The sequence below is a fragment of the Eurypyga helias genome, unplaced genomic scaffold (assembly GCF_000690775.1).
Source record: "Eurypyga helias isolate BGI_N326 unplaced genomic scaffold, ASM69077v1 scaffold32121, whole genome shotgun sequence".
Taxonomy (NCBI): Eukaryota; Metazoa; Chordata; class Aves; order Eurypygiformes; family Eurypygidae; genus Eurypyga; species Eurypyga helias.
Window position 1 is genome coordinate 38,791 of NW_010229498.1, and position 22,783 is coordinate 61,573.

Sequence of the window (22,783 nt, forward strand, 5' to 3'; positions counted from 1 at the left end):
CACTTCTACGTAATGTAATAATCAGATGTTGCGCTGTGTGTCTGTTTTGTCTTCCTTTTCGTCTGTTTCATGATAGTAGGCATATGTGTGTTCTATTAAGATACATCTTGGTTTATGCAGAACATAGTCATTTGTCTGGAGGACTATGAATCAGGTTTGTTTCTGAGCAGGATGATTTTGAGGAAACTTGAACTTTAGCTTGCTTATTGGGGGTGGGAGAGAAACTGCAAATCAAACCGAACATTGAGTATAACAATAGTAGTTAGAGTTAAGATTTTTTTCCTATTGGATTTTCAGGAATTAGAGTTGCAGAACAGGTGAGACGTTTAAAATGTCATGACGGTGTTTGGCCCTAGTAGTTCCTTTAACTGAATCTGTTTAAGCTATACTAATGTCTTTACTGCTTAATATGTGGTCCAGGTATAATTTCATAGCAGTACTTTTTATCCCCTTTAGATATAACTGTAATAGAATTGGTCTAAGACACTCTAATCCTAAATCCAGCCAAAGGACTACTTTGTTACAGCTTTTCATACTGTTGTGTTTTGAATTACATTGCTATATTAATTTTTTTTTTATACCAGGGCTTGACAATTATTTTTTTGGAAACTAGCCGCATATCTTTTTGCAGCAGTCTTTTGTTTCTAGATTACTAAGCAAGAAGCTTTCATTTCAGGTTGCTTACTGTTATTAATGATGGTGTAACTGTGGACATGATTTTAAGCTGGGTTTTCCTGATGCCTCAGCTTTACTAAGGACGTATTTCTTTGAGTGGGATGAATTCCTTTGAGTGATGATGGTTAAGTCTAGGATTCTCAAAAACTTTTCTTAGGATCTAAGGGAGGAGATTTGCAGTGTGTATGTTTGTGTGCACATGTGGGAGTGACGGTTTTGTGTTTTGCTTTGGTTGCTATGTTTCCTGTCCTTGCTCTCTTCCTATCCTCCTCTGCCTTGTCAGTCATGTACTTTGCTAAATTGTTTTTGAGTTTAAAATCAGATGCTTCACCATGGTGTGAAATTTGGACTCTGAATTAATCTTGTAGCTGAGAATAGGTATTGCCTGTTGAAGGACAACTGTTCAAAAATTAAACCCGGCTTTTGTGTTGTGGGAAATTTGCAGCGACATGTGCTTAGTTTACCACATGTCAATTTTATTTAATGAAAATACATAAAATTGCTGCAGTTACTTCTCTCTCCGTATGTCACTCATGATGGCTTCTTTATTATCTGTAGTAGGTTGTTTTATGCTGGGCTTGCCACTAGGTAACCTTTAAACAATCTGAGGCTTTATTTCATGAAAATTTTGCTGTATGGGTATACTGAGCACAGGTTACTGCACTCTGGTGGTCACAGCTGCATTTTGGTCCCAGTGGAGAATAATACTTCAAAATTAAAATTAACTTTAATAGTTAAATCCAGGTGAGCTTAAACTTGAATTTAGAATTGTTTAAAAACAGTGTTGCATTAGAATCTTGCCTAAACAGTAAATAATACATGTCTTCAGTGAAAGAATTCAAGTAAGTGAAGTTCAAATCTGTGGCTAAAATGATCAGCTGGGAATGATTTGCTCTTTAAAATTCTCTAGTTCTCTTTTATTTTTAATAAATTTAATTTAAAATCTATTTTTAAGGATAATATAAAATTGGTCTTGACTATGCAAACCACACCAGCAGGCCTGTTTATTACATATTCCAACTAAGCAGCAGGCTCTTATTTTGCAAATTACTTTATTAAATCTGGGTCACCAAGATAAGATCAATTTGGTTTTCAGTAACATTTTAAGTGTAAAGGATTGCTTTCATCATCCAAGTCACCAAAACCTGTGCTGTCTGTTAGTTACCTAAATTAACTGTGATATTTTGTACAACCATGCAGTTCTACAGTATGATGTCCATCGAGTATGTCTAGTGTGACCTTCCAGTATCATCAGTATAAACTGACAGCTTTAAATGTGCAAGTTTCAAAGCTTACAATTTGTCCCTTGCCTGTTCAGTCATAAATAGATTTTTTTTAATCTAACATTGAGTTAAAGCATATTTATGTGGCATATTATCTGAGCATATTAATTTTTAAAGGACAACTGTTTTTATTTTTTTAAAGTCTTCTTAAGCAAATAAACAGTCGCAAGCTCTTATGTATTTATGTTTATGAAGTTTTCTAAACTTCATAATTCAGTGAGATTTCTGATTTCATTATTCTTGATTGTGATCAGTGTCCATTTTACCTACTTTTGCTATGCCTGAAAGGCAAGGGCTGCATTTTTGTTTTTATATTGCGTAAAGTTTCAGGAAGTAAAATGAAAGGGAGTTGTTTCTAAATGCATGTTTGTGAAATAGGTAACATTTGAGTTAGTAGTAAGAGTATACTTCATACACAATACGCTAAAGTTATTTGGCCAAAATTAAATTTTAGGACTACATGGATAACGGCATGTGGGTTTTGGCTGATGTAGGGCTAACCATCCCAAACTGAGTCATGTTATTGTGGGAATGCAGGTATCTCTACTATTGTGACACAGTTTGGGTGTGGGTAGTGAAGCCAGGCAAAGTAAGCAAATTTTGCAATTGAAACTTTATTAAGTTTTGGGAGACATCAATATGAAAGAACTTTGTCCACATGGGGTTTGTTTTTTTTTTTTTCCCCCCTCTAGGGAACATACTGGCAACATTTTTCAAACTTGTCTTAGGTGTTCATTTTTCACTTGTCTTCCCACTGTTCTAGTATCCTGTTTGGACAGCGTAGAAACGCAAATGTTCTGCAGCATTTTATAGTATCATTAATAATTTGTAGACAGTGAAATCTGACTTCATTATGTGCTTGGATTTACAGTAAGGTTGGTGTTTGTCTTTTGTGCTCATGAAAAACATTGATCTTGTTTTCTAAGGCTTAGGAAATACTCATAAATATTCCAAGAATTTTTTTTGCCTCTTTGTTAAGCATTAATGTTGCTATTGTTTTGTAAAGCAAATGCTCTTTTTTTACAGCAGAAAAATATTGTGTCATAGCTCTCTGTCCTATTCTTCCCCTCCCAGTCTTGGAGAAAGGGGTATGCACAATTGAATGCTACTTTTTTGGGTTTTGTTACTATATGCAAGCTGTTTCTGTTTTAATTCTCTCAGGGTGTGGGGGGAGGGGAGGATCATAATAGGAGTTATGTGAAAATGTAGGGAACTCTTCAGTATAGTGCATGTATGCTTCTTGGCCTTTGTGAAGAAAGTATTATTTTCCATTATATGGCTTGTAATCAAAAAACTTTGAATTTCTTTAAGTTATCTTATTTTTAAGTTAAAAGGGTCAATAAAAATAAAAGTAAATTCTTACCGTCTTAAGGAATGCAAACCATCCAAGTTGCTCACACAGAAGAGCTGTGGGATGCTGCATTGCAGTTTGGTTTGTAGCTGATACAAATCAGCGTGAGGCTGATGACAAAGGACAGAAGGATTGGGGTAATCTGGTATAAATTTTTATGGATACCCTGATTCTGACAAACATTAGCTAGAAAAATAGTAAAATCATCAGAAGCTTCATTCTCTGTTAATGATTCAGTAATCAGAGGGCAGCGTGGAGAAGTGATTCAAATCCATTTAGGCTTCTGGAGTTCCTTGTTGCTAATATGCACATACTAGTCTAAATATAACTTAAAATGATGGTCAAAAATAGGGTGAAGTCAGTAGCTTTCCCTTACCAGTAATTTAAAACAACCTGCTGAATTGTAGCCGGTTGACATGTGTTTGCAAGAAGCGAATTCAACAAATGGAAGTTAAAGATTCTTGAGTAACTTTGAATGGAATCTTCTTGTGCATTGCTGGGGAATGGTTAAGTGCTAGTCCCTCTTCCAGTATCCATTATATTATTAGTTTGTCCTGACGATGAGCAGTGGGAGTGCTGATCAACTGGTGCTTTGGTTGTAGTTCTGTAGACTTGATCCTGTTTTGCCTGCTCAACAAGGGATTGCATTTGTTCTTGTCCACACCTGTAGGTAGCATTTGTGTGCGGTGCAGGGGCACAGGTCCACTGTAGTGGTTAAATAAGCACAGCATCCCTGGTTGGTGACCTGGGCAAGCACACGTTAACAGAAGTAATGGCAGGTGGGTGTTGCTGGTTTGGATGTACAGCAGGGCGGTGAGTGGCCAGGCACAGACCAAGTGTGTGAGTGTGTCTTTGGGGGAAAGAGGAGTGGGAGCTTTAAGGAGCCCAGCACTTGAGAAGGTCTTAATTGGGACCAGGTGTAGCTGAACCATGAGCACATATGTGATGGAAATAATGTTATTTAACTGCTGGAATGATCAGCATAAAGTTGGTTGCCAGTTCTGTATGTTCCAGTGAGTTGTCTGTGCTGTATTGCATCTGGGACTAAATGAGATGCTGTGGGCTCTCAGCCTGTACCTCTGGCCACACATGCTTGTGGTTTGGAAGTAGTTCCTACTGGCAACACCATGTCAGTCAAAGAAACGCATTTGAATAATGTGCATTACATTCCTGATAGAGAGCCTGCCTTCTCTTGGTGCATCATGAGTAGGCTTTCGTTTCGCATTTGCTGCTGGTGGTTTGAGTTTAACTTTTGCTGGCAGCAAAGTTGCTTTAGGATCCCAAGTTGGCTATTACACACTCCTTGTGCAGTCTGGTAACTCTTGACAGGAGGCAGTGCTATATTAGGGTGTTTTTTTTTCTTGCTTTGGGACCTACTTGAAGAAAAGCGATTAATGTGAATAAATTTTAAATTATAGGGGAAAAAACCCCTCTGATTTTGACCATTTGTCCTGATCTGAGTTTTGTGATTTACATATGTTGCATTGGTCATCCCAAATACATTGAACCCCTAGTATGAAAGCAAGGATTATCCTCAATTACATGTCTAGTCCCTTGAAATTAAGACAAAACAAGATCTGGTGTTTATGCAGTTTTCTTTTTAGGAAACCAACTCTGCATGTATATATATATTTTTGCCCCTTTTGTACAAACAGATTGTTCTTGAAAATCAATCCCAAATGAAAATTTCTGTAGCATTATTTAAAAATTATATAAACTTAATAGGTAAAATAAAAATGCCTGTGCTACATTTGAAAATACATCAGATGTAAGCCTGGTACAAGAACTGAACAGATTATTTTGTTTAAAGAGAAGATAAGGAGAATTCTCACTGTTCACTGAGCCATAACTTTACATCAGTAAGAGTTGTCAGTAGCCCAAGGCTTGTATGGTCATCTCTTTCCCAGTTCTTGTTTATGTTTTCATTTATTTCCTTTGTTTCTTTAGTGGTCTAGATCTGGCATATGCACTACTTTGAAAAGATGCATATTTTCATGTAGTTGAATGAAAACTTACACAATTGGTGGCTTGAGTTTTGGTAGTAGGTTACAGCAGCAAGTTATTTTTTCATCAAAAGTTATACTTTTTCTGATTTAAGTCATAGTTGTTAGAGTGCCCTTAAGGAAAAACCCCAGTAACATTTCATTGAGTTCACAAGCAAATTTTGCCAGAGTAGTGTCACGATCTTATTTGCAACTGTCAGTATTGCTACTGTGAAATAAGCTGCTCTACAACAGCTTCTAGTGTGGGTGCTCTGATTCCAGAGAATAGTGCTTTAAGTGAGTGTGGTAAGTTAGAGGAAGGCAGGGCAAATATGACCACAAGAGAGATGTTTTGCAGAATAGGCTTGTGAAGACTGCAGATTTTGTTAGATGTTTATCTGGTAAGCCATCAGTCTTTCGAGGAAAATTCAAATAATCTTTGTTTAGGATTTGGGAGACTGTGGGAGATAGGTATGCACAGGAACTCCTAGGTATGTCCACAGTATTGAAATTCGACAGAACAAACCATACAGAATATTGTTAGCATCGTCTAGGTAGACTTTACAGTAAACCAGAAAAAAATCCCAGCTGTTGTAGTTACATGTATTTGATGCCAAAATGTGCAGTCTGTTTCCTACATTTCCATGTAGTAACTTCAAATAACAGGGCTGCTAATTTTTTCCCAGCTGCTGCTCCTGTGCCACCTTTCTGTTATTCATCCTTAGTCTTCCTAATTTAAAATGAGAAACTGAGTTTATTCACTGTACTGAATTTGCCTTTATTATTTTATTCTGAACATTTCAGTAGTAAAATAGGGTTTTAAATTATTTTTTGTTAGGGGATGTATCTGAACTAAAAGGCTTTGCTCCTTAAGAAGACATTTGCAGTACTCAAATCCGTGGTCAAGTTTGAATTGACAGCTTGCTTCTTAAAATGCTACAGGCATGATGATTCGATATTAAAATGTTGAAGATGGGTTTTAATGTTTTTCAGACTTGTGAAACCCTGAGTCTTTGTGCATCTGTGTGGAGATGAGGGGTTAAATTCAGACTGTATTTGTCAAGGCAATTAGTTCAGTGATCCAACAAGCCCACCTTTTAGCTGCAAAACACTGAAGTAAAGACATTATTTTGAGCTTCTTTATACTGAATTTCATTAGACCCTCCTATATGCTTTATGTAAGCCTCTTGGCATTTGTTTAGCTTGAATAGTCATGAATAAAAGAGCTTAGAGTTGGCTTTAAAGCGCAGCTTCTGAAGTAGGAAAAAGAGGATTCAGATTACCTTATGTACCCTGTTTTGTTCTCCGTCTCCTTGGGACTGAACGTTTAATGTCTGAGCAAAACTACCGTGGTGTCCTCAGGTTTTAAAAGGGAAGCCGTTCAGTGCACAGTTCACTGGCTATTATTTTATGTTTATGATATATTCAGAGTAAGTATCTCTGGCTTTTGGGTCGATGTGTAAATATTTCCCTTGAGGGCTTACACTTAGATCATATTATGTATGTTGGTATTAGGCTTTTCTGTCGAGATGCATATATGCATGTAATGACATATATATTTATGTGAGCATGTATTTATTTATATAAGCATGCACTTGCCTTTTAGGAACTAGGCTTACCAGGTCTTTGCGAATCCCCCCCTCAACTCATTCAGTATTGTTCACAGCATTAACACATCACTGAACAAATTGCCCTCTTGCATATGCTAATCCTGCACTTAAAAGAACTCATTGTAACACGTTTTAATGCTTTAGCTGGAATGGAGAAGGAGATGGGAATCGCAGGCATGTCAAATTGTCATGTGACTGAAAAATGTCTAAAATGCTTTTCTCTTTGGGTCAACAGTTTGTACTTAGCATAACTTAGCATGAATGAAAGCAGTGGGTGTAGTTTGAGGAAAAGATTAGTCTCTGCTTTTGTCTTGTCTGTGTGTGTTGGCCGCAGTTTCTCAGATCAAGTCTGATTAAACAATGCTTTAGCCTTAGTTTCACACTAGTAGTGAATGTTTTGCTAGAAGTAAAAATATTTGATCTCTGTTTGCAATACATTTGTTGAAGACATCCAATTGGAGCTTACTGCAGCTAACAAATAATTACTGCATAACCTTATCTGGTAAATATTTGTTATTTTAACAGTTAAAGGCAATTTACCCTACATCTATCTATGCCTCAGGTGTAGACATACCGAAGTCTCATCTATTTATGATGGTCTAGAAGTGAGCAGTCAACCAGCCAATCTATTAAATATTTTCTAATATATGGGATATGTATATTAAAAAAATAATTGTTAACTGCTCATGAATAAACAGCAATCCTGCTTCTCCTCAACAACAAATTCAGTTGAATTAATTAGTTAAATAGATGGTGACTGACAAGTGAATTAAACTTTCGATAAGTTGAACAATGAAAGCCAGGCTGCTTAGAATGTGTAAAGCTGTACATGTTGCCTGGAGGACTTTGACTTGAATTAAATGGAATGAAAGACTATGTAGGTATCACATTTCTAAAACATCTATCACATCCAATTTGATTTTTTCTTTTAAGCATATATGAAGGTATCCTGAAAGGAATTTTTATTGACCTTGTTTTCTGCCTTCACAGAGTAATTCTTTGTTGGTCCCGGACAGTCTGCGAAGCACAGATAAACGCAGGAATGGCCCTGAATATACCAATGACATCAAAAAGAGAAAGGTGGATGATAAGGATTCCAGCCACTATGTAAGCAGATCTGTGTCAAAGAAATGATTAATTTATTTGCACATAATATACTCGTATGAGGAGTAAAAGAGCTGTGAAGAACAAGGGAATGTGTTTTGCATGGCTGGGTAGCTCCAGGATATTTCTCAGGATTTAGCAGGAGATCCTTTCTGAGCTGCTCTAAAACTTGCAGGTTTGTTTGACATGGAGGATTTTATTGATCAGTGTTAGTAAATTTTTCTGATACTACCTATTACCACACTGAGTAAGAATTACCTTTGCAAATTGCATATGTTAAGAGGCTGTACCAACTTACTGAAGTTTGCTTTTGGTTAATGTGGCAGTAAGCAAATTTGAATATAAAATGTTCAGTTTGTGTTCTGCATTTTTGACTAGTTTGGTTTTGGAGAGGGATTTCAGTACAACCATGTGGTGTATGTGAACCACAAAAAGGTTTAACTAGGCTTTCAATTTCAAGCCTAAATGCTTAGCCAAATCCTGGGATGATACTCAGACTTCAGAGACTAGGACAGGTGTGAAGTATGAAAAGCAGAACTGAAATCCAACAGAAGATGATATTCTTTGACATAGCAGTAATGTGGGAAATTGACTGGTTCATATGAATCCAGTCACTAAATAATTCCTCGTTAGGGAAACACAAGAGAACGTCAGCTGCCGCTTTGTTTCCTCAATGTCTTTTGGGTTAATTTCTCTCCACTTGGACCCAGAATATCTGAGTGCCTGTTGGATATCCCTGGAGCTACTGACAGTAGATGGGGTTACTTTTCCATTTCTGCACATTGTGGTATTGCAGTACTGTTACGGTTTTGCAAGTTGTATTTCCACTGCTTTCTAATAACCTTATGTTGATTACAGGAAGGTTTGTCAAACTTTGCCATGTTACTCCCTCAACTTTGAGGGTTTAATATTCTATGGGCAACTTTAATTTTAAATATTTGAAATTAAGCATTCTTAAGCTACATTTGATATAAAAACAAAAGGAAGAAAAAGCTCAACTTACTTGCTTTTCAATTTCTTTCCAGCAGAAATACAAGAAAGTATATAATTGCACTGTAGAAGCAGATTGATTTAATCCACATTTTGAAAGTGTGGTGCTGTTTGCTTGAAATGGATTTTGCAGATAAGGGCAGCATCAAAATAAAGAATTGAGCAAAGCAAGGATATTTTAAAGTTCTAAATTCATTCTAATATGGAAGAACAACTTTATTTTTATAGGTTCCCTGATTCTGCAACCACAGAGCTGCTGATTTCAAGCTCACTTTGGTTGAGGCCTTGATAAGGAAAAGGAAATACTGCTTTTGTCAGAAGGGAGATAAATGAGTTGTAGAAATTCTTGGTTTTGGAAATAAGATGAAAAAATTTCCTTTTTTAAAATTAGTTTTAGTTTTGACTTCTGGCAGATTTTCATGTTACAACCTGTATGGTTTCAACCTATGGGTTTGTTAATGAGGAGAATCTTCTGATATTAATAGTGGTACCTATAGGAGATGTCTTTGATAGTCCCAGTAAATTTCTATTATTCAAGATACCAAAGCCAGTGGAGTGCACTTAATTGTTGCTTGGCAATAATTTTTTCCCTCCTCAGGGGGACTATTCCTGGTCAGCAAGTGTCCCACCTACTGCATTCTCAACTTTGTTCTGTCCTATTCCTGCCTTCTTGGTGCTTCATACTTTTTCAGAGGTGGCAGATAACTGGGACTGAAGCTTTCCTCTTCTTTTTCCTTTTGCACCCTTTGGTTGGACAGCTTCCTGAGTATCAAATAAAGCCACCATTCCATCTTCACTGGCACTTGTGGGTCCCTAATCTGTTTGTGGTATTTCTTGGAGCAATATCCAGCTACTAAAGCAGTTTCAACCCTTCCTTCCTATCTGTTGGGTTTTTGGGGTTTGTGTTTTTTTCAAACATTTATGGCCTGAAGTGAGAGGAAGGAACTGATGTTTTACTTTGTCTGCCCATGTTAAGTGTGAAAACAGAAGTGATCTCTTGAAAGCAAGAGATGGAGGACAGTTTGAGCAATTTTGTGTGTCTGATTCGTTTGCCTAGAAACTTTTTAACTAGAAATATTGTTATTAGAAATGTCAAACTTGCTCACACAAAAAATTTAAGCTTTATCATTCAATTGATTTTTCTTTTCTTTTTGGGGGTGAGTTTCGTGGGTGCATCTATTTATTTGTTTTTGAGTTAAGACTCGCCTTCTGGTTGAACCACCATGGTGGACTGTGGAAATCACTAGACCGTGTGTATCAGAAAATGTCTACTGGGACTTTTTAGACAGGGACCAGGAGGCACTTGAGTAACAGCTATGGTGAAGCACTAGAGCAGCTGAGGTGAACACAGATTTATGTGAAACAGTCAAAATGCAGCTTGACAAGCCACAATAAAACTATTTCCGTTCAGGAATGTCAAAGTATTTTTGTTTTGTTAGACAGAAACACTGAAATGTCTTGGCATTGCGGAAGCTTTTTCTTTCCCAGAACTTTCCATTTCAAAACTTTCCTTTCTGGAAAAGGAGAAAAATTGTCTTATCACTTTGAGGAAGTTAATTCATCAAACAAATGCAAAAAAGCTCCACTTTTCTGAGACAGGGTGGGGGGTTTTTTTAGGTATGCACAAGCAGTAATTTCCATAAGATTAACACTTAAGATTAGCATATGAACAGAATGAGTTTCTTTTTTAGGAGTAGTGGCAATGTTAATGGTTTTTGACCATCTTGCACTGATGTGAGAATACTATCATTCAACTAGTTCTACCTTATTTGGGTTTTATTATGAAAGCAGAAATAAAGTGTTGTGTGTGTGTTTTCATCGATTTCTCTATTGCTAATAAGTTAATGAAAGGCTGTTTGCTTTTTGTTTAGGAAAGCCAAAAGAATGAGTAGATGCGTCGTCTTTCTCTCTGCACTCATAACGTACTAATTGAAATGAACACTATATTTATTTATTTTTAATAGGACAGTGATGGTGACAAGAGTGACGATAACTTGGTTGTAGATGTATCCAATGAGGTAACATTTTTTTCATTTTTGTAGTCTTAATATTTGCCCAAAGGTTAAAAGAAAAGTGCATTTAGGTGTTATCCTCTGTGTGGATATATTAAAATATTCACAACTACTCCTTTTCGTTTGTACTGCAGTTACTAGGTCTCCCTCTGAGCTTTATCTGACTGCCCTCTTGGCCTTTTCCTTCTACTTCTTTGTCCAGGTCTGTTCCCTCTGCATTTACATTCTGACGTTTCACAGCTGCCCTGTAGTGGAGTGTTGTGGTGTGATGATGGTAGGGTTGTGGTGTTCAAACTACTGTCTTCAAGTGAACACAGAAGACTACCTAAGCTTGTATTTAAGAAAACTATTAAAAACATTTTTGGTACATTAAAAATTACTAGCATTTTAATGGCTATGTTAAGGACAGCATTTTCTAGAAATGCTTGTTTTTTAGAATAAAGTCACTCGGTTCACAAAATTTTCCAGAGGTCGTAGCCATCTTTTTTCTCCAGGGCAGAGATTTGGCAGTGGCATTAAGGTGAAGGGATAGGCCTTCCCTTTTATTTGTCTTTTATTTCATTTAACAAAGAGATTTAGGAAGCTCGAATATGGTAGTGAGGTCGTCCTGCTCTGTGAAAAGCACAGGGAGAGAAGCTGACGGGAGAGGTTTCTTCAGCAGCTCAAAGTGCCCAAATGATGTCAGCCAAGTAGAAAAATGGGTGTCTAACCACGGGTTTTAGTAATCCTTTCAGAAACCCTACTTACAATGAAAGTGCTCAGTAATCAATCAGCAAACTTAATGCCCTCTTGTGAGGACTGCTTCCTCCCTGCTGCTACCCTCACTAGCCAAAGGAGCATGGAGAACCTGCAGAGCTCTGATGGCATTGTAGCTTGCTGGGCTGCCTCTTTCAGGTTAAAGTAAATGCAGAGAGTGCCTCTGGAAGAGAAAAGATAATCACCTGAGAGGTGATTTCAGTTTTTCCTGTAGGTTTAAGTAGTGAGGCAATTGCAGATGGTATTTAGAAAGCAGTAAGAGATATTATGCCATGTAAAGCATGTGTCTTTATCTTTTCTTCTGATGACAGAGACAAGCAAGGCTTGTATGGCCTAAAAGAGATTTGAAGTGTTTGTTGCCACTAAGCAGCGCTTGGAGAATGCACAAGGAAGAAACAGCGTAAACTTAACTGCAGTTACTGTTGGTCTTGCTCTTCTCAGTATTGTGCCCACTTGCCTCAGTTTATACTTGGGTATCCTTAGATAGCCACCTCTATGCTTGGAAACAGTTTATGATTACATGTAGTGTAAAATAAAATCAGATTGCTTACTATATGAACTTATGTCTCTAAAGTGATTAAGATATCAGGGTTTTTTTCTATAGAAGTAATGAAATGCCTTGTCACTTGAAATTACTGCTTACATTGTTCTAGTTTTTTTCCTCATAGCCTCCTTCATGGTGTTTGTGTACCAGCCCATGACAGGGTTCTGTGCTGTTCTTCCCATCCCATTGCTTTAGGACCCTTCTTCCCCAAGGGCAAGTCCGAGTCATTCGCCACGTGAAAACGGTATAGATAAAACCCGCCTGCTGAAGAAAGATGCCTCTAGCAGTCCAGCATCTACGGCCTCGTCAGGAAGTTCTGCTTCCCTCAAATCCAAAGAAATGAGTCTGGTGGGTAGCAGTCAGTTGTCCAGATAAATATTCTTCTGTCTTGTAAAATCTAACTGTAACTGTTCATTCTCCTGTAACTGCATGTAGCAGAAAGTACATGGCTTTAAACATTTGAAGCTGAAATAGACTACCATTTTACCAGACCTTTATAGTATTATTCAGCTTTCCTCCTTACCAGTATTTTCTGCTTCGTTTTTATTTTTTCTTACACTTCTGTCAAATGAATTGCAAATTTATTACAAAGTACAAGAGTCGCTTAAGCATTATTTTTTTTTTCTCCAATAGCTTATGGTTTAACATAGTCTGTGTATAGTCACTAAGGAGTTCTTCAGGCTTTTGTAAAACTCTCTTAAAAAAGCCTTTACTCTTTGAATACTTTTCCTGAAGCATCAGTAATAATTTGAACAGATTATTTGTAAGTTTCATAGTATTTGAATTTAGTATTTAGATTTTCTGTGTCCAATAATAATTGAGACAGTTACGTTTTCAAGGTAAAATAATTTGATGAGGCAAAGTACATTGTCCTGAAAAAAAAAGAATAGCTCTAGTATTTTTTTCCATGCCAATGGAAGAAGGAAAAATAACTTTCTACGTTTCTTTCCTCATTTTAATTTTGGCAGTAATCAAAAAGGTCAGCATTTCTCTCTCACAAGTTAATGTTGTCAGCATTGCATGGATTTATGAAAATTGGCTGAGGGACTAGGTAATAGGTGCCCAGCATCCCAGCTGCTGTTGTGATAAATTGTATAATATGGCCTGGATTAAAAATAATACTCATTTAATTTGTTTAATGATACCAGCATGACAAAGCCAGCACGCCTGTTCTGAAATCCAACACACCAACTCCTCGAAGTGATGTGCCAACCCCAGGCACTAGTGCAACGCCAGGACTTCGTCCAGGCCTTGGCAAGCCTCCAACAATGGACCCTCTGGTTAACCAAGCTGGTAATGCATTACCTCACCTGTTTTTACGGTTCCAAAATCAATCTTTTTTTTTTTTTAACATATGTAGTTCTGTGCAAATGTTAACTAAATGTATTGCTTTGTTCTTGATATCAAGAGAGGGCTTGATGAGAAGCAGATGTTTGGATTATCAAGAATTTGAATATCTTTCAATCTCTTATCCTTCTCTCTTTACTTTTGTCTTTATCTTTTTTGCAAACAGTCCAGAGACTGAATGCAATATAAAAGACTTCTGAGAAGTTTCTGGTACTTACTCTGAATGCAATCTCTTCTCCAGCCTTTGTCTGAGTCTACTAATATTTGCTGCAGTGTAAATCTTGACAAATGCAGGGGGAAGTTTACTTTTGCTATTCAGGCTGGTACAGCATAGTTGCTTCAGACATGAGCTGTGTAAACCATGCCTGTCAGCTTTACTGCTTAATTTGGCAAAGGAGAGATTAATGTAAACAGGGAAATACTATAGAAAGGGAAATAGGTAATGTTAGAAGTAATCAGCAAGTTCAGAATTCAGTAGATTTTATTTACACTGCATGGAAAGAGGGTGGTGGTATTCATAAAATATGGCAATGTTTTTGGGAAGGTTAGGTATTGCAGGGAGAAAAAAGTGCTGGTTTCTCCCCTGTGTGCAGGAATATATTAAAAAAACCCTACCTGGTTTCATTATTCCGTAGCTGCTGGTCTGCGGACACCGTTGGCAGTACCAGGACCGTACCCTGCTCCATTTGGAATGGTACCTCATGCTGGCATGAATGGGGAGTTAACCAGTCCAGGGGCAGCCTATGCCAGTCTGCACAATATGTCACCCCAGATGAGTGCGGCGGCTGCTGCAGCTGCTGTGGTTGCCTATGGAAGATCTCCTATGGTAGGCCATACGTTGCATGCAATCTCAGTTGTGTGAGTTGTGATTCACTGAGAAGAGCTACACGCTTCATTTAGCGCTGTCAAATTCCCAAGTTATAACAGAGCCAGAGGCATGACAGTTTCACTGTGTGCTTCACTTTGCTCTGTGGCTGGAGAAATTCACACCTTGAAAACAAAGAATCTTGGTGTGTTTCTGTATGTTTCCTTTTTTCTTCACCTTCATCAGCTCTTAGTCTAATCAATAAATTACAAAAATTATGCTTTAAATGGAAAAAGTTTTGATAGCTACGAAGTATGTAGTTGGAGCTGTGGGCATCTGCTTTTCTATTGCTGAACCAGATTTGTGTTCTGTATAGGCGTCCCAAGTTAATCTTGAAGTATGTTGGAATCTTTTTAGCTGTGTCTCTGTCCTTCTATTTTGTTTTTTGTGGAAATCGAAATGGGAAGTTAGTTGGTATGTATGTTAGAGCTCTGTGAAAAGGTGTGTTAAGAATAGTTGCTGTTGAGACTGTAGTAAGCAAATGGAGCATAGTAGGTAAAACTGCTGTTGAGCAGAATCACCTAGAGGCCTGATTCTGCAAACATGAGCTTGATGAGTAGATGAGCTTGATGAGCTTCATGAGTAGAGAAAGTTACTTTCTTGTAAACTTGCAAGACTTAAGGTGTCATCTTCTCATTATTGTAGATATGGAGAATGCATATGGCTATGCTTTTCAAACTGGCAGACAGGGCTTTTATGTGAAAATAAGTAAATTCTGAATATCATATATGCTCCCTAAAGCAAGAAGAATTTTAACTCTGATATAGTGTTCAGAAGAAAAAAGTCTATTTGGTCCTGAACTTCTGTTTGGATTATTTAATGCACATACTTAGGTTATAAAAATCTAATGGAATTGCAATATGTAAAGGGCACAGTATAGTTAAGCTGCAGACAAATTTTCTGGACCCTGCAGTGTAGCTCCACGAGAGAGATCTCATCTGATGTGCCCACACATCAGTGCAGCATGGAGCCATGCAGACATTCTAGCTGGGGCCTGAAACTGCTTTCCCGCACCATCCTGTGTCTGTGTGGGTACAAGCTAGCTGCCACAGAGCTGAAGAGAGCTGTCGTGGCTACATTCCGACACACCATGGACTCTAATTCCTGGACTAGCTTGATGCTAATATGGGGGTATTTGTGTTACGCTCAGTGATGTGAATGCATGACATATATTATTGGTTTTCTATTTGCATACGAACACTTGTAGCAGAAGCACGCCTAGGGAAAACGTCTAGTTTTTCCCTCCCTAGGAAGGGACACTTATCTGATGCTGTGGGTAACAGCCACATTTTTGTTAAATGCCTAATATCCTGGGGGTGAAGAAAAGGCTTTGAATGAGAAATTTAAAGTGTGCAACTAATTCATTTCTTGTTGTCAGGTTGGGTTTGATCCTCCTCCTCACATGAGAGTACCTGGAATCCCTCCAAATCTAGCAGGGATTCCTGGGGGAAAACCGTAAGTACCCTTTTAAAATTTTGGTAATATCTGCAATACCTAGAGAAGATAACATTATCTTGTGTCAGTGAACAAGAATTCCAAAATGAGTATTCCCAAGAGATTGTTTTAGATTTCTGCTAGTAAGAGGTGCAGCATATAAATTACCGAATGGTGGTTGTCATATCCGAAAACAGGTATGTATGTGTGTACCTATTTCCAATTAGAAGCTGTTGAAAGTATACTTTAAGATTTTTTTTTTTTAATTTGCTCCTTCCTGGGAAAAATAAAGGGGGCTACAAAATGGTAGTGCTAAAATGTGTAGAGTAAAAACATTGAAACTAAACTTCATACTATGCTGAGCATAAATGTGTAAGTGCAAACCCACAGACTCCTTGTCTGGCACCGGTTTTATCAGGCATGAGAGTCTGCAACTGTTGATCACAGTGGGTATAAGTAAAATACTGCTGTGATGCTGTGGCTTATTGATGTTACAATGAAATAAATTCACCAAAACAGCATACATCAAACTTTTCAGTAATTTGTCTTTGGTTGACTATTAAGACTGAGCTTATCCATGTGCAGTAGTGACATGAACATGTATGACCTCTTAAAGAATGGGATTATTGTAAGTATTTATGGTCAACTAGTCTATGCAGGTACAAACAAAGCATAGACTGTAATTTTGACTAACCTGTTTTATTGGAGAGAGTGGGGCAGAGAGAATTATAACAGGTTTTTCAACACTCTTAGAACCTGTTGTTCGTCCCTTCACGCTTGACATTTCAGTCCTCTTTTCTCTTTCAAAAGAAAGTTGCAGTTAGAGTAGTTTCTCTCTACCTAGGTGCTTACATAATTTGACACTTGCTTAACACTGCACTACCTGTGCTGGGTGTTCCTATTGAGTTTACCGATCTGTTACGGTTTAATTTTTAGTCTTGCAGCTTGAGGAAAAATTCAGAAAATACTGCTTTTAGGATACTAAGTTCTAAGACATTGTGGTTAAAGTTATACACATACATATTTCTGTTTGCCTTCATTTTCAAATCCTGTTAATAGCTAGTGATACATTGTATTGTCAGTTGTGCAAAAAAAGTACACCAGATTACAGGCCGAAACCTGTGTATTTTTCTTCTACTCTTTTTCTGTAACAGTAGGGAAGAAATAGGCTTAGGTTAGGAAAGCCATTCTGAATGTATTTTCGTTCTTCTCCACCATGCTTGTGAGAACAGACTTAGCTATCTGTTGGCAGTGTGTGAAACCTGCTAATCTTGGATTTACTCAAAAGTTGGTGGTATGTTGACAAGATTACTGAAGTGAGGGCTCAGTGAATTGGTGTACATATCAAATGGTGGTGTATTTAAATTTGGTAGAGTGAGGAACAGGCTTTGTTCTCTAAACCTTCTTTTGTTAAGAGTCAGACTCATTCTTGCTGACTTTAGTAGAATTTGGCATATTTATATAAAGTATTTTTGGAGAGCGCATAGTCCAGTGGCTGTAAGTTTCTACTTTTAAACAAGTATAAGCTTTCAGTGACTTATTCCATTAGTAATGCCTGGCAATACTTTATAATATAAGCCATGAAAACCTATTTTTGTTCAGTCAGAAATTTTCTGTGGCTTACTTCCAGTTGTTGATACTCTATTCAAGGCACAAAAGCATTGTGTGTATGCTACTATACTTTGTATCCTGGTATTTCGTAGCTAAATTACAGTCTGTGTGGTTTGGTTTTCTAGATTTTATTTAGTGTTTTCAGCACTTCATTCACATTGCTTTGTAGATTGCCCACTTCGATACATAATCCCTACTCTCCAACTGATTTTGTGTGTTCTGTTGTGTTTTTTTTGTGGTCGTGTTACTTGAACTGAGTTAGTAATTTCATCTACAGTGACTTCTTTGCTTATTTTTATTGTAAGTGAGGCAAACCTAAAATTCCATAAACTGATCAATTATCTTTCCATTGACAGCTTTAGAATGATCTCTTGTTTTAGTCTTGTTGGGCTACAGCTAGCTAGATGCCTTCTGCTACCTGCACCATCTTTGAGTATCTCTTGCCTGCCTACATTAGGCAAGTTTCCTATATTTTCTGTATATTGGTTATATAATCATGCAAACTAGTGGAGTACTCCTGGTTTATTTTTAAAATCTGCCTTTCCTAGAGTGTAATTAAGGTGCCACATTGAATTTGTTTTGTGAGATGTGGAGTTTTAGTATGAGTCTTGTTGCAAGTAGTACAGAGTTTTCAGATTGAAATGTTGAATGGGTAGCCATGTTTATGCTTATGGCTGAACATTTTTATCAGTGGTGATGCTGGGACATTTTTTTTTTTCACCAAGCCCTGCTTCCAAGAGAAGATTAAGTTCCTTTCTTTCCAAAGAAATGACATTTCTGATAGCTCCCGATTTTCTTTAAGCCCTGTGTATTCTGAGATCTGTTAATGACTAGATTGTTAGAAAACCCACTTCTACTTATTTATCTGATTTTTATCACCGGATTCTTGTCTGGAAAGCTTGTCTTTTGCTTGCCTTATTTTGTAACTTGATTAAATACAAGTCTTTACTACCACTTTATGTTTGTGAATCCAATTCCTTCAGTTTTGCTCTTTGCAGAGTCTAATCTTATTAGCAGTGGTACAGATGTACTTGGGAAATTGGGTAGCAGTCTAGAAAGTCAGTGTCTTCAGCAGTTTCTTAATTTTACAAATGAGCTATCTTTGCATTTGGTAGCAGGTTGGGTTTTTAAAAATTATGTCCTATGAGGATTTTCAGGTTTTTCTTATCACGTTGATATTTTTGATGTACATGTGTGTGATCTCATCTTAGCTGTTTGTAATTCAGTAATTTTATGGACAAGGACTTGATACCTGTATTTGTGTATGAATGCGCATAAGATAAGAACTTACATTCTTAGTTTCAAAGTTGATTCCCATCAGTAGATTATTCTTTTCTTAGCAGCTCTTCTGTTTTTGGGATTGGTGTGGGTTGTTTTTTTTAGTCTTCTACAGATGGTAAATTAATGTTCTTGTGGATTCCTCCTTGATATGAACCACACTTTCTAGTAGTTGGATTGTGCACTGACAGTGTATTTTCAAGATGGCTGCTAAAACTTATGTCCCCATTATTGCTTGCTGGTGTCTGAAATTGCTAATTAATGGTAGCATTGAGGACAGATTTATTTCCTGTAGTTTTTTCAAATGTGGTTTAGATGTGTTGTTATACACAGACATGTGTATAACATAACGCATGTGTTGTTATACACAGACACAAGACAGATCTGAAAATATAAGTTTCTTGTTTTACTAGGAAAGGGAAATTCATGTGGTAAATGTTAACTCTTTCAACTTGCAGCTATAAGCTGACTTTTTTTGGAGTTTTTGGAAAGAATAGTATACTGTTCCAGAATTGCTCAAGGCAAAAATTAAAAATATTTCAGTTCTTATGACCTTCACACTTGTTTGGTGAATATACAATGAGGAATATTTTAAAGAATGCTAATTTTACTATATTTTAGAATAACAGGTTGTTTTCTTCCCCTCCTTGTACTTCTATATAGAATTGTTTGGTGACATGTATGAGGTTAAAAGGAGTTATTTCATTACAAATATCTTTTCTTACTTATTTCTTAGACACTTTGTCCTATATAATGATACACCATACTCAGATATTCACTGTTTGTTGTCATAACTGCAACTAAAAATAAACTGGAGTACAAAGAAGAGCTGAAAGTAAAACACATTCATCTGTAGAAGGAACTGTCTGCTTTTCTGTTTTGCTGATGCAGTACTTTTGTGCTAGTTAAGGATTTATATTTGAATTGGAGGGATGAAATGGAAGCTTTTTTCTTTTCAAGCATGGTACTTTAAGTAGGCAGGAGTTGCATGCATTTTATCAATCTGAATACTTAAAGTAGCTGGCAGGTAGGTAGTTCAGTTGATTTGCCATGTTCTTAAGTAGCCAATCAATGTGGAGGTCTGTTCTATTCAATATTCCCTTGAAGAGTAGAAAACTATTCTGAATTTTCCACAGCATGTCAGATGATACTTATTATACACTTACTTGATACTTATTTGGAAATTGGAGGGCCATAATTATCAGATTTAAGTTGAGAAACTGGGTTGTATTAGTATCAGCCATGTTGTAATGTGTAGGAACTCTTCAGGTTCTCAGTGCTTCATTTGCACAGATGAAGAGAAGTCTTTAGGTATAGTATAATAAATCAGAAGAATATTTCTGTTACTCAGAAAGAATATAATCACAAGTGAAAATATACTGTTTCTCAGAACTCTTTCTTAAATAAAAGTGATGTAAGTTTGTCTTGTAACTGTTCTCTTCATATTACATAATTAATTACAAGTGTATATTTACATATTAATTGATAGGCACTTAGCTTGTTCTATATTAAATTGTAATTCCGTTGTATAAGCACTTGTTTCCTGTGGTTGTTAGGCCAGCATGAGGAAGGTCTGTCTTAATGCTAAGTCATTCAACCAAAGATGGATAATTATGGAACCCAGAGATTTCATAGAGGCAGAATGCTGTGAGTGAGACAAAACTGTGATTGTCATGAAGCTGATAAGCAGTTTCTGGTGTACTTTGCCAATTCTAAAAGGTGATCATATGAAGACAAAAATGCGCATTACACTTTTGCGGTGTTACGGAATTCAGATGTCAATAGCAATTTGTTGAGGATAAAGATGGGTGGGCAAGTGAGGCCTGTCAAGAAATAGTTTGAGCTTTAGAAAACTCAGCAGTGTACCAAGTGTTACTAAATATTAACTCTCTTAAGTTTGGACAACCAAAATCCTTCTCTGTTTTGAGAATTAAGATCTGTGAATATATCTAGCACATTAAAACCAGGGTAATTTCTTAATGATATGTAGGTACACCTACAGCTTTGTAGGTATAGCATGGAAGTGCTCTATTCCCTAGAAGTAGCAGAGTAGGCCCTCTGTCATGGTGACCCTGCCGGAGAGATAGCCAAGGACAATAGTGACTGAGCTGCGAATAGTTGTTTACACTGCTGTCTCCAGTACAGTGTTCCTCTGGAGACAGAAGCTTTCCTTGTCTAGGGAGTGGAGGCCTTGCAGATGATGCAGGTTTTTTTGTAAGTAACAGGTATTACACAGTGGATTGCTGATAACTTGTGCTGTAGAAAAAGCTCTCTTGGCTTGTAAGAAACTATCACTAGGCTGTTTGTTAGGCCTTCAAACTTGGTCGTCCTGAGTCCTGACCAAACAGTCTGGGAAGAAGATGTCTGCCCGTGATGATAAAAAAAAAGACTAGTCTTATAATCTATATAACCACACTTTAAACATGGGCATATCTAATAAAATTCTAGAGGTTTAGAAGTAGGCTGAGTAAGACTCTGGTGTTTCAGGGCAGGAGTCATGGTAATTCTACAGTATGCATGAAGTGCTTGAAAAAATTTTTTTATTGTTTTTCTCCCATCTCAGCAAGAACTGTGAAGCTGTGTATGCACAGAAACATTTCAAAACACCAGTTATTTAGGTAATTTTGAACTGAACACAACACAGTGTAACCTTTTAAAAAAAAAAACACGTACAAGTAGATTATTAATCTTGAACATGCTGGAAAAAATTGCTTAATACTTAATTGTTTTTCGTCTGTCCACGTTAAAATCAAGGGCAAGCTGAGACTTCCAAGTTGTGCGTTTCTGTGTATTCTTATTGCTAACAAATATTCTGCACCTCACTTTGATCTGGAGCCCAGGATGGGGCCCAGCTTTTCAGCCTCTTTAGTTGGATTATGTATCTGAACCTGAGCAGTAGTTCAGCGCCATGCAGTCTTGTTGCCACTCCTCTTCTGCTCCCTCTCCCACCGTGTGCTTTATCTGTTTAGTCAATAACTGTTTTGAGACTCTCCTGTGTACTTCTCTTCACAGAAATGAGAGAGTTAAGCCTTTATCATTACTGCAATTCGTCACATGAGAGAGTCCCATGGGCAGAAATAAATTTGATATGCTGTGCATGTTGTGTACGTCTTAATAGAGTGATCTTTGCACTTCCTTACTTATTGTGCATTTCCCATTCCTGACATTTCCATGACAAAAAAAGATTTGTAGTCTTTTGCACACGTTTGTTCACCATTTCTGTGTGTTCTCTGAGCAGGCTTTCTACTCACATGTCCATCCATGAGACATGAATGAGATAGAGGAATTGCATGTGTATGCACTATTAATGTCTTCTTTCTTTATCAGCAGTTACTGTTAACAGGTTTTACCTGTCCCTTCTGGGAAAACTGTGATATTGTATGGGGAAACTGTTTCCACTGTTACCTTTTGTATGAAAGAACTACAGTGTTCTTTCACCTCTCCACTTCTCACTCCTTTTTTTCTTTTAAAATGAGTATCTTCTGCTGTGCTTCTGGGCATATTCTGTTGCTTTGTGATGTCTGTTACTGGTCCCAACATCTTGCTTGTTCCTTCCTTTCAAACTGTGCAATACTTGGAAACATGCAATAAAATACTTTGAAAATACTAGCTCAGAGCTCAAAACAGAAGATTAAATTGATTTATCTGTTGTTGGGCCCTTGGAAGAGGGATGCTATACTGGTAGTTGAGCTACAATGAGTGAAGATTTCTGAAGAAGGTACATTTAGAAAAGAGAGGGCAATTTTGAATACAAGATTATATGAGAAAAATGAATGTGTCACTAAGCAGAGGATAGATCATTAGTTAAAAAAAGAAGATAATCATATCTCACCATTTTTTTAATCCACTTTGGCCTTTGAAGAATGCTGTTAAAGTAACAGTAGGGTCAAAAAACCCAGAACTAGGGATGTACTTAAAACTGGGGGGGGGGGGGGGGGCAC

At 37.2% G+C, this 22,783-nt stretch overlaps 1 protein-coding gene across 1 annotated transcript in view; it reads left to right on the forward strand.

The window, feature by feature from the left end:
• LOC104516185 (transducin-like enhancer protein 1) overlaps nt 1–22,783 on the forward strand; it is a gene marked incomplete at both ends in the record, with an annotated part of 61,363 nt that overhangs the window by 37,550 nt on the left and 1,030 nt on the right. Inside the window, 6 exons of the mRNA XM_010160427.1 lie at nt 7,892–8,008; nt 10,960–11,013; nt 12,503–12,655; nt 13,456–13,600; nt 14,290–14,480; nt 15,898–15,974. Of these exons, the coding sequence (XP_010158729.1) occupies nt 7,892–8,008; nt 10,960–11,013; nt 12,503–12,655; nt 13,456–13,600; nt 14,290–14,480; nt 15,898–15,974 (737 nt within the window). The remainder of the gene's footprint in view (nt 1–7,891; nt 8,009–10,959; nt 11,014–12,502; nt 12,656–13,455; nt 13,601–14,289; nt 14,481–15,897; nt 15,975–22,783) is intronic.